This window comes from Micropterus salmoides, unplaced genomic scaffold (assembly GCF_014851395.1).
Source record: "Micropterus salmoides isolate LMB-PRFRI ecotype aquatic unplaced genomic scaffold, ASM1485139v1 Ms_hic_scaffold_1, whole genome shotgun sequence".
Lineage (NCBI taxonomy): Eukaryota > Metazoa > Chordata > Actinopteri > Centrarchiformes > Centrarchidae > Micropterus > Micropterus salmoides.
In genome coordinates this window covers 33,258,786-33,270,433 of record NW_024040040.1, presented here as the reverse complement: position 1 = coordinate 33,270,433, position 11,648 = coordinate 33,258,786, and the positions used below count along the sequence as shown (strand labels likewise).

The 11,648-nt window shown below is 42.9% G+C and overlaps 1 protein-coding gene across 1 annotated transcript in view; it reads right to left on the bottom strand.

Annotated features, from left to right (window-relative positions):
- Positions 1-11,648, bottom strand: part of adarb2 (adenosine deaminase RNA specific B2 (inactive)) — a 78,814-nt gene that overhangs the window by 5,078 nt on the left and 62,088 nt on the right. Inside the window, exons 7-8 of the mRNA XM_038724210.1 lie at positions 10,125-10,306; positions 456-637 (exon numbers count right to left, since the gene is read on the bottom strand). Of these exons, the coding sequence (XP_038580138.1) occupies positions 456-637; positions 10,125-10,306 (364 nt within the window). The remainder of the gene's footprint in view (positions 1-455; positions 638-10,124; positions 10,307-11,648) is intronic.

The following is an 11,648-nucleotide window of genomic DNA, read 5'->3' as shown; positions in this document are numbered from 1 at the left end:
AGCTGTAGCAAATTCAGAATTCTCCCTTGTTGCAAGTGGGAACAAAACACCACATCACAGTTGCTAAATTCATCCAAACCTGACCCCGAGTCTGAAAGTGAACTAATTCAAATTGCTGAATATTTCCACAAAGCAAAATATTGCTTTAGTTCATGCACACAACAGAATTTTAAACTAATGATTGCATGTTTCTTAGCTAAATTAAGCTTGTGAGCTTTTCTTGCATTCAGTCTAATAACTTTAACGTTTTCATCAGAGAACCAGATATTTTCTAATGCAGTAGAGTTTAATGCTCATCCAAGTCACCTAACACTGTACCTTTATTTCACATCCTACAAATACAATTCAGCCACTGACCATAAGCGTTTCTCTCATTGATTCTCTCTCCCCATTAATAAATTTAACTGAGCCCATTGTGCCCTGGCTTTACCTTCCCTGTGGATGTTTGCCCTCACCTTGCGGTACAGTCTGTTCCAGCGGGTGAACAGGGTGTGCTTGCAGAGACGCGAGGGTGTCCCTGAGTCCCGTCTCCGTCCGGTGGCTGTGTTGACCACCTCCAACTGTGCATCACCCAGCGTCCAGTTAACACTCACACACGAGGCCTTCCCAGGCTGCTGATACTCGGCATTGCTCAGCCCTAAAGGGAGGACAACAGAGAAGGACCTTAGGTGGGTTTAACCTAATTCTGGTGGTTTTCCCACATAGGTGATTGAAATTATTTTCACTGTGTAAAAAAAAACATTTCATAAAAGTATATCAAACTATAATGAACTTGTGAGTAAATCCCAGACTGTGTGGAAATTTTCAATTTTCCTCTGCAAACCTCCACTTTGTTGTTTTGTTTAACCTTCCTTCACTCTTTACTTACTCTCTCCCTGAGGCTAATGGCAGACATAAAGTTTTGCAGCACTGTAAAAAGCTAAGTCAACCTGGGCCTGAAACCGCATGGATGTTTATATGAAGCTCTATATACCTCAGAGGGTGAGGGAGGGAGGGAGGGAGGGAGGGGGGAACGGGAGGGCTATTGAGCATATAAGCAACGTGTTGCTGCCTTTGTGTGAGTGCTTGTCTGCTCTTGAGTTCCTCCGGTTAACAGTGTTTGAGTGATGCCAGCTATGGTGTGTATGCTGTAAATATTACCTCCAGTCACAAAGATGAATCCTCCCCTACACTAGACTGTTTTGATTGTCTCTCTGTCCCGCCCTCTCGACCTCCTCTCTTTGAAATAATTAGCCTTGCTAGCAAACACAAAGTGTACGGTCAAGGAAAGAGAGACAAAGGTAGAAGTGGAGGTGAGTAGCAGTCACATTAGGGTCCATGTAGAGCATTAGGTGTCTGCATCGAGAACACTACCATAATGCTGATGCTGGAAGACGTGCTGTATAAGCTGGCCAGGAGTCAAATTTGGACGTCAGTGGATGCTCGTGATGCCTTTCTAAAGTGTAAGCTCTACCACGTCAGTAGACATCTGATGACTTTCTGGACAATGTGGGGCCGAATGAGGTGGCTCAAACTCCTGTTCATGGTCTCCGTTGCGTCTAAAATCTACCAGAACATACTACTATTGGGCCTGACCGACAACACAGCAACTACTTGCGCACTCTCATAATGCGAATGCAGGCTGCAGTTCAAGCTCATGGTCATACTGTCCTCTGGAGGACTGAAAATCGACCTAGAGAAAACTTGAGCTGTGTTGGACATGCCAACACCCATGGATGTGAAAGCTGTGCAATGCTTCATCCGGTTCTTAACATACCTTGCAAAATTTCTGCGAAAGCACTCTGAGACATGTAAGCCACTCCATAGGCTCCTGGATAAGGACACTGAATGGGATTAGTTGACCAAACATGATGATGCAGTGCGTGGCATTAAGCAGATGGTCTGTAGCAGACACGCTCTCAAATATTACGACATCACAATGCCTGCTATAATCCAGAGCCACGGGACTGGACTGGGGTGCTGCTTGCTGCAGCGGGGGCAGCCCATGGCTTTTGCCTCGAGAGCACTGACACAGACTGACCACAACTACACCCAAATAGAGAAAGAGTGCTTGAGTATAGTTTTCACCTGCCATAGATACTTAAATGGCAGTGAAGCAGTCACTGCAGGAAAGGACAACAAACCATTAATCACTATCTTCAAAAAACCACTCCTGAGTGCCCCAAAACGTCTCCAGGTCCTGTTGCAATCTCAACGTTGTGTACATGCCAGGGTCCAAAATGTGTGCCAGTTACAATTTAGGCAGGACTACACCATGACATCCCAAGCATGTAACATGTTGTGTGTATCATGGATAGCACCCAGACTCAAAGCTGGACCAAGCACAGCACCTGGATGTTGAAGCCTTCAGATTCTGCCATATTATGCAGCACTCTAAAATGGACGGTGTACTTCAAGCACTGAAATCCTTGGTGGGTGGCCTGATTTCAAGGAGGATATCCCATTGGCAGTGTTGGAATACTGGCCCTTTACAGATAAGAGCAATGTTCAAAACGGAGTGCTGTATAGAGGGGCAGTGCGTCATTATTCTGAAGGCCAAGAGCTCAACTGCTCACACGCATGCCCATTAGTCATGCCGGCAAGGAGGCATGTTAAAGACGAGCCAGGGATGCACTTTTCTGGCCAAATATGAAGGCGGCGATAACAGACTTTGGGGTGAACTTCTCCGATTGCAATGATCACGCATGAGCCCAGCATAAAGAATATATGATGGTGAACATGGGTATCTGTTCATCTGCTGCAAAAGACCTTCTCATCCTTGTAGACCATTACTCGGACTACTGGGAAATCGACCACCAGCCAGATCATCACATGCTGCAAAGCCCAGTTTGCACAGTATAGACAGAGTGACCACTGACAATGGCCCACAATTTGCTTGTGAACCATTCAGGAGGTTTGCAGCGAGCTGAGGATTTGGACATGTCACATCCTCACCCCGACATCCAAAGTTGAATGGAAAGCGAAACTGCAACATGGTGGATGTTGACTGCACACTTTACAAAGAGCGCTCAACCCAAACACCTCAGTTGGGAATGCCAGAGAAGCTCAATCCTGACCAGGGTCACGTCACTGGAGAGACAGCCTAAGTCACTGCGTAGCAAGAAAAAGGGGAACCTCTTCACATGGATAGTGCTTGACACAGGTAAATCTTTATGTACATCTGGCCATAACGTCTACTCGCGTAGTGGCAGCCTGTCATGGCCACCATAATGTCTGAACTTGTGACTTGGGTGTAGTGTTGTGAAAAAATTAACATTTAACAAATTAACAAACAAAAGATATAAAACAAATGCATGCTATTGAGAGAAGCTAAAGCCCACATGTTAATCATGTAACAGCTGAAGGAAAGGAGATGTTACATACAGCATAGGCATATGTTTGATGCTTGTTGTGACACCTATGTGTGTTTTTGAGAAAATACATATTAACCCAGATGTGACTGACATAGGAGTTCAAGGCGCTGAGTATAGAGAAGTATGCGCATGTGCAGGAGTGCTGCGCTTATAATAATATAAGGTGCGCACCGAAACAAACAGCTAGCTAAGCTCTGTCCAAAGATAACAAAACATGCCTTAAGCTCACTAAATAGAAATAGACCGAAACATAATGTAACCTGTTCCTCTGAACATTATCGAAGTTGACATGTAAAATGTTTACTATGAATTGCAGTATAATATGTTGCATTGTGTTTTGTCACAGGTGTCCTTTTTAACTAACTTACTGACAATACTACAAAGGAGGACATTTTGGGTGCAAAATGTGTCACAAGAGACATACTTCACATGTAGAATCTAAGCTCGCAAAATAAGTGCTGCGAGGACATTATAGCCACACTAAATCTTTCAAACTGTCTTCAGAAAGGAATCACTCGACTTCCAACCCAGTATTTATTATATCAAGCAATGTTAAAGGTACCTTCAGACAGATTCTGGACGATGGGTGAACAACAGTTGCCTCTGATCTCACCGTCTGACAGAAAGCTTGTTATAGTACAATACCTGATGTACAATACCACAATACATGCCTGCAGATCATCTCCCTCCTTGCCACACTCATTTTCCTGTCTTCACTCTTCCATTCACCAATCGCAGCTCCTCTTTTCTGTAGCTCCTTGGAGCTGGAATGAATGGCCTGCCACAGTAACAATCCTCCAAGTCTCTTATTACCCATCTCTTCTCTCTTGTGGAGACGCACCTCTTTGAACAAAAGACCCTCCTATCCATCCTGCCTTTTTCCTTTCTCTCGCTCCATTCATGGCTCATTTCATCCCTTCAATGGATTTGACTCCTCTGTTTCTGTAATAGGCAATTTGATTTTTCCCTCATTGAAGACTTGATCAATTTCTCTGCTGGGAAGTGTTTTGCAGACATGAAAGAGGCAGAATTAGAGCCTTTGGTTATGGGATTCAGAACTCTACAGTACACATACCCGCGGCTTAATATCTGAGGCTGCTGTAGAGCCACAATACAGGATAGCTTGTTTGTGTATGTGTATACATTGCATCAAAGTGTTCCTCTGGGGGGTGGAGCAGCAGAGGAGGAGTAGTGAAGCAACAGGTAGGCCTATGTGAAAAGACGAACTTCTTCAATGTCTAGGTAATGTTGTAATGAGAAAGGGGGATATGACTGAAAGGTTGCTGTTTGGAATCCTTGAAACACTTGGTGAGTGATCTCTATTCACATTCAACAACACTTTACCCCCAACTGCTTGAGTTACACAAACAATATACATTTGGAGCTTCTTTCAAGTGTGCAGCTCTCTGACATAGGCCAATCAATACTTTAAAGGGGATCTATTATGCTTTTTCATATTTTCTAGCATTTCTGTGTCAGATGATCATATTAAAGATGACCAAAGTTTCAAATGATGAGTTAAAAGTATTAAAAAGAAATCCCTGTGAGCCAAAACCTCAGACATCCCCCAGCTGGCCTCGCCCACAAAGGAACATGCAGACCTATCCCTGCAGCAACCTAGTAAACACATTAGACAATGGCCAATCAGAAGACAATGGGCTCTGGAGTGGGGGGTCTCAAATAAACAGAAGCATAAACAGCTTGTTTCAGACAGATGCTGAAATGAGGGCCAGCATGAAGAGCCAGTATAAGATAGAAAATACTTTTTTGAACTTTGAATCATGCAAAGCCACCATACAGGAGTCACAGAACTACAATATAGGGCTGGAAATGCAGCATAATAGGTCCCCTTTAAACAATCAACCTCAAAAACATCCAACATCTTTTCACTGATTGCTTGCTCTCTTCAAAATGCATGTTCTGGTTGCCTGTCCTTTTTATGTGAGTCCTTATAAGACTAGATTGGAAATCTTGATACATGCTGAATTTGAGATGTGTATAAATATTACACCATAACACTTTATTAAAAATTTTAAAGCAACCTCCAAGTGGGTACCTCCGGGTCTGAATGGCCAGCAGGGGCGACTCCACTGGTTGCAAAACAACATTTCTGTTTTATAGAAGTCTGTGAGAAAATGACCGTACTTCTCACTTGATTTATTATCTCAGCAAACACTTTGCTAATGGGGTTATGGTCTCAATCACTAGTTTCAAGTCTTCAATACAGCACGTTGTTCATTTTGTAAGGGATGGTCCCATTAAGAGGAAAATAAAGCAGGGTATGCTTTAGGGCGTAGGTACCTTGTGACTGACAAGTTGCAACCACAGCGACCTGTCAGGTGGAGCAATGCGTATCCCTCCCCAGCTCCACCCTCTCATCCAGATATGTTCAATTTGAAAGGTAGTCCCTTGTGGTACGTTACTTTGACAGTCTGACAATTTCAATCAGTTATATTATGTCATGAGTATTTGATTTATCAAGTAACTTACCCACCAATGTTCAAGTTAATCTATGAACTCTCTCAAATGCAGTCTCTTCTGATGTTAAACTCATGCATATGCATTTCACACCACAGAACAAAATTACTGTCTCAATATGAATTGTGAAAATGTGAACAAAGCAGGGTGTCGCGGTAAAACAAGCATGTGTACTCAATCAACATTATACGCTACGCCACATAATTGCAAGGAAAGGTCAAATCTAAACTGGGATTTCTGCATAGACACAACTCCTCCTTCATTCCTGCCATTAGATTTACAGTTGTCCAGGCAACAGTGTTGCCTTTACTAGATTATGGTGACACCATTTACAGATTAGCCTCTAAATAGTGCTCTCGAAATGCTTGACATTCTATACCATTCTGCAGTCAGATTTGCCATAAGTGCCCTATATAAGACCCACCACTGCATGGTATATTCTTCTGATAATTGGCACCCTACTACACACAACATTATATAATACACTGGCTTATTCTACAAAACCCTCCTTGGGCAGGCCCCTCCTTACCTTGTAAGCTTATTACACACATCGTCCTCCTCCTTTAACACATGCTCCTCTTGCCATATACTGTTAAAAGTTCCTAAGGCAAACCAGGCCTTTGGCCGCTCCTCATTCCAACATGCTGCAGCAATGGACTGGAATGCCCGACAAAAAGATTTTTAAACTAGACACTTTCATCTCTAGATCTGCTTTCAGGAAATCTCTTATAGATATTTTTTTTTCAGATGTCTGCAGTTGTTTTACAACCTAATCCTTTTAACAAATTGTGCTATGTGTTTAATTTTAAAACTCCTTATGGCCTGTATCTTTCTAATTCATTCATAACTTTTTAAATTGTGTTCCATACTGCTTCCACTATTGTTCTATTTGATGATGTGTTGCCTTTGCAGCTCTGTTTCCCATTGCTGGTCTAGTTTGTTTCTGTTTTGTTTATATGTTGTCTCATTAATCTGATTGTCCCTGTTTATCTTGTTTTCATACCCCTTTATTACCACGTGTCACGCCCTTCTTCTAGCGCGGCCATAGTTGTAAATAGGAATTTATTTTTAATAACTAACTTGCCTGATTAAATAAAGGTTAAATAGAAAATAAAATAAAATTTTAAAACAGCAAAACTCCAAAAGTGGTGAACCATAACAACCATTAGTATTGTTAAATTATTATATTTTTATTTTATCTACTGTTGTATTGATTCTTCTTATCCCAGAACGACAGAGCCCTACCACACTTTCTGTTCACGCTGCGGTGGGAGTGAAAAAGCAGGACGAGAGTGAAGGACAAGTCAGTCCATCAATGTGTTTGGCCCTCTGGGTTCAGGTGGAGCTGCTTTGGCTGTGTGCGATAAGAACGGGCCCTAAGAGAGATCCCCAGGAATTTCCTCTGGGGGTGTTGCTTTTAAATAACCCTGGACACACAATAGCCAATGAAAGAATGGAGGAGGAGATGAGCGGAGGTTGGTGGGTGGGGTACGCACGCAGCCATCTGAATGCAACCAAAGCTCTCTTTTTCCTTTCTTCCCTTCCTGCCTTGCTGTCTCCCTCTCTTCCCCTCAGCCTGTCTCTCTCTCTCTCTCTCTCTCTCTCTCTCTCTCTCTCTCTATCCAAGCTCCCTTCAGATTGAATGAGTGCCTGATAAGGGCTGTGATTATATCGATTTGGTGTAGGGCCATCTCCACTGTCTGTCCATCTTCCTCCCCCCGCATGGACACACAGAGAACACACATCATTGTGAAGCGTGTCAGAGGGGAGGGCAGAGCATTTGCAGGGGACATAGGAGGCCATCTCTGTTTTGAGTAAAGATGCTGTCTAAAGGTAAAGGGCATGTCTACATCGTTCGTCAACACAAAGACATTCTGCAGCATCATTCTTGAGGTGGGGAAAAACCTATATTGTCATTAAACCAACTATGTACTTATGTGAGGTGTATCATAGTTAGAATGAATAACCTAATATTATAAGTGAGTATGAATAATGAACACATGGATCAATTCTCTAAATATTAACATGCAGCTTGTAAAATCTAAAACCAAAAACTACATTACAGACATGTCAGATTACTCCATTCAAAAAGCCATTGAACAAATCATGACAAATGCCTGCTGAGGCGTCCTAGGAGGATTCAATGATCAATTCATCACCAGAGGACAATTCAGTACAATTATCAATCTTGATACAGGAAAGGCCTCACAAAATATTCATCCTCATGGCACCCAATTACCTGGAGCAGAGCCCTGCAACGCAAAGAGCTCCAATGCCCTTCAAAAAGTATACTTGAAGCCTGCTACAAGCACGAGTAAAGTGCAATTTATACTTCTGCGTCAAATCGACGGTGTAGGCTTTGGGGCTACGCCGTCGCCTTACGTGCACCTCCTCAAAAATGTAACTACACGTCAAGTCGACGCGGACCGTAGGCTCTGTGATTGGTCAGCTGGGTAGCCTCGCAATGCCTCCGAGCTGACCGGAAGTACCCCGCGCTTTAAAGTAACATTACTAGTGGCCAAAACGGCGGCTGTAACACAGTGAATCAATATATCTGACTGTGGCAACCCGAGCGAAATGTTTGGGGGTGTAATTGCAGAATGACGGACAGACCTACGCACAAGTATAAATGCATGGCTACGCAGGAGTATAAATGGGCCTTAAGACATGGAGAATGTATCAGATTTAGGTTTATCCATTGTCTGCATTTGAGAGGATTTTTTTTTTTTTAAAAAGTGGTTCTTAGTGTGTAATTGTAGCCGTCTTTGTTCTTATCAATAATCCCTAGCAACAAAATGTGCCCTACATCACTGTGTGTCTCTCTGGCTCAGCCACTCTGGCTGGCCTAGATCTGAAGTGATGGTTGATGCAGTTTCTACAAGTTGGGTGTCATTCAGATCCTCTTCCAGCATTCATCTTCACTACAAACGAAAGCCTCAGGCCTCAGTGGAGCCCCGGAGGCAGACGTGCCAGACAACTTCTTAGCTGTTGCTTGTCTGGCTGGCACAATGTAACTGTAGAGACGCAGGGGTACATGAGTTTGTTAAGCGTGTGTGGGTGTGTGAGTGGGTGTTACATGTGTGATCTGTTGCGATTAATTTGGTCTGGAGCTGACATAAATTTATTAAAAGGAACCTCTGGAAATAGATACTGTATACAGAGATACTTTTATTAAGCGCATAAACTGTTTAAATGCAGCGTGTGAGAGAAGTAGAAGATAGAAAGCACAGTTTGCCATTTAGCTGGAGAAAAAAAGAACTTAAAAAAATATCCCAGCAGGTCAGTCAATTAAGCTGCAAATTCCTGGTTTACTGAATTTAAACAGTGTTTTTAATTACCGATAGGCCTCAGTCTATTCCTGGTGTATTTCCACCATACTTTCAAAGATTTAAATAACACTTCCTTGTTTCTATGTAACATAAAGCACAGAACTATGGTGGTTTTGCTTTGCAAAAACGAAAACACAAACGCATTGAGGAAAAAACAAATTCAAAAGGCACAACATAACAATGGAAGTGACCAACAATGGATGCTGACAATGAAACGGGCCAACTATTATTACCTTCACGTTGAGTAGGAAAGTTCTTGCCCATTTGAGAAGTGAACACGTTGCACGCAAGCTTGCTATGATTAACTCTGTGATTGTCACAAATGATCAATGCTGTGTAATACCTTGATATTTTCATATATATGTACACGGCCATCTAACATTAGGCTATTATGAAGCTAGATATACAGTAACATTACATTATTTATCTTACGTTTGTCAGTCAGATGATTAGACTAACCTCCAGTACTTTGGATATGCAGTTTGTTCAGCACATCTCAGCCACTGTACAGATATAGCTTCATATGAAATTGAGAAGACTTACATATAACCATTGTTTATATAATAACAATGGATCAAACAATGGATCAAATGATCATATGATTGATTGATTTTATGATATTAAACAGTATATCTGTTTAGTGGAATCACTGTGATCAGTAGATGTGTAGATATGTGTAGGTCTTTTGGACACTTTTCAATTTCCGTAAACTTTGATGCACTAACTTGCACCATTTCACCATCTTGACAGGTCAGATCTTTGAGGAAACGGAGATTGTAACCAAAAAAGAGAAAAAGGTTTCTCATTATATGTCACGAAGCTTTCAGCACCAGCTATATAAAAAGGACTCGTGAATGAATGTACCCCTTTCTGGTATGAGGGCTTCCCAATGTCGATGTGTTTCTAAATGTAATTCATCTAAATCACACTGAGACATGTCTGACTGTCTGTGTCTAAGTCATACCGCTGAGCAGGGGCTGGTTGCGTCTGTGCATGGCGGGCAGTGGGCCCAGGCGCTCTAGCCGCTGGTTCAGAACTCTGCCCAGATGGCCCGTGTGGCGCAGGCTGCCGACGGTCACGCTGTGCAGGTACACTGGCTCCACAAAGTGGCTCAGCAACGCCCCCTGCAGGCCCAGGATGTTCCATCTGACAGGACGAGGAGATAAAAGAGAGTCGAGCTCAGGTCAGTGGAACTCAGGAATAAAAAGTAAAGGCAGAAAAAGGCCGAGTGGAAAGGAGGAGAAAAGGCAACAGCTGGGGGGAGGGAGACAGGTGGGAAGAGATATAGAATCGGGGGGAAGGAGGAGAAAGGATAGAGATAGGCAGAGAGAGGAAGGGAGAAAAAGAGAGAGAGACAGATGTGAGAGCTTCAATGACAGGTAGAGACAATTTGATCATTATCTCGATGTGGGACGTGATGAATAACAGCCACTGGACGGACAACACACACAGCCACACACACGTACACATAATCTGACACCAACGTCCTCGTCTCCCACTTTCCCTGGTTTAGAGACACAAGCCATCATCACAACCAACAACAACAACAACAACACTGCCAAAGGTCAGTACATCAGCATTCATTACATGGAACAACACATTACCATGTGTGCATTCATCAGTGCCATTGAGGTTAATGCACTGCACACGTTTCCGTCGATCGCTCACTGCTAGGGGCGATCACCTTAGGATTTGTTTAGGGAGATCCACAAGTGACACAAAATCACTGCAGGGCTAATCCTGCCAGCCACACTGACGCCTGATACTGTAGCCAGCTGGTCATGTGCCACGTACTGTCGAAATCCCCACTATTTAACCAGCAGATGCTAATTTATGGATGGAAAAATGATAATTACCTTGTTTATTATCATTCCTGCCCTTCATACAGAGAGAGATAAGGCCTGCTGTGTGCCTGAGCTGTGTACTCACCGGTGCACAGGACTAATCAAAAGCTCAACATTATGCTACAAATTTTTAGATCATTGTTCTTTTTGTTAATCAATGTCTCTTTATCATGGTTGCAATTACAGCGGCTGCTTGTTTTTTTTGTTTTTTTTTACTTAATAATCACTCATTATGGCTTCTTTGAGTAGTCAATTATCATCAGTGGCTTTCCGGGAATGACTAAATGCGCTCACGAAGCAGCGGCTGCCTGCCTACGCCTTACCTGCAGTCTGTCACCAAGATCTGTCCTTCCCTCTCAAACAGAGAGGAGGAGCTTTATTCAAAAAGCACACACACTCACGCACAACCTCAGTGCTCCACCAAAACAGAAATAGTTTAGCCTGAAATATTAATTTACCCAGAAAGCGACACCGTGAATCAGAAACATCTTCTAATCTCATGCAAGAAAAGACAGCCATCTGGCCTGGGTGTGTGAATTTAAAGAGGAGAGGGGCGGGGGGACCTCCTCTCTCTCTCTCTCTTTCTGTCTCTCTACATCTATCCTTTCTTCCGTCCCCCGGTAAACGCCGACCATTAAAGTAAT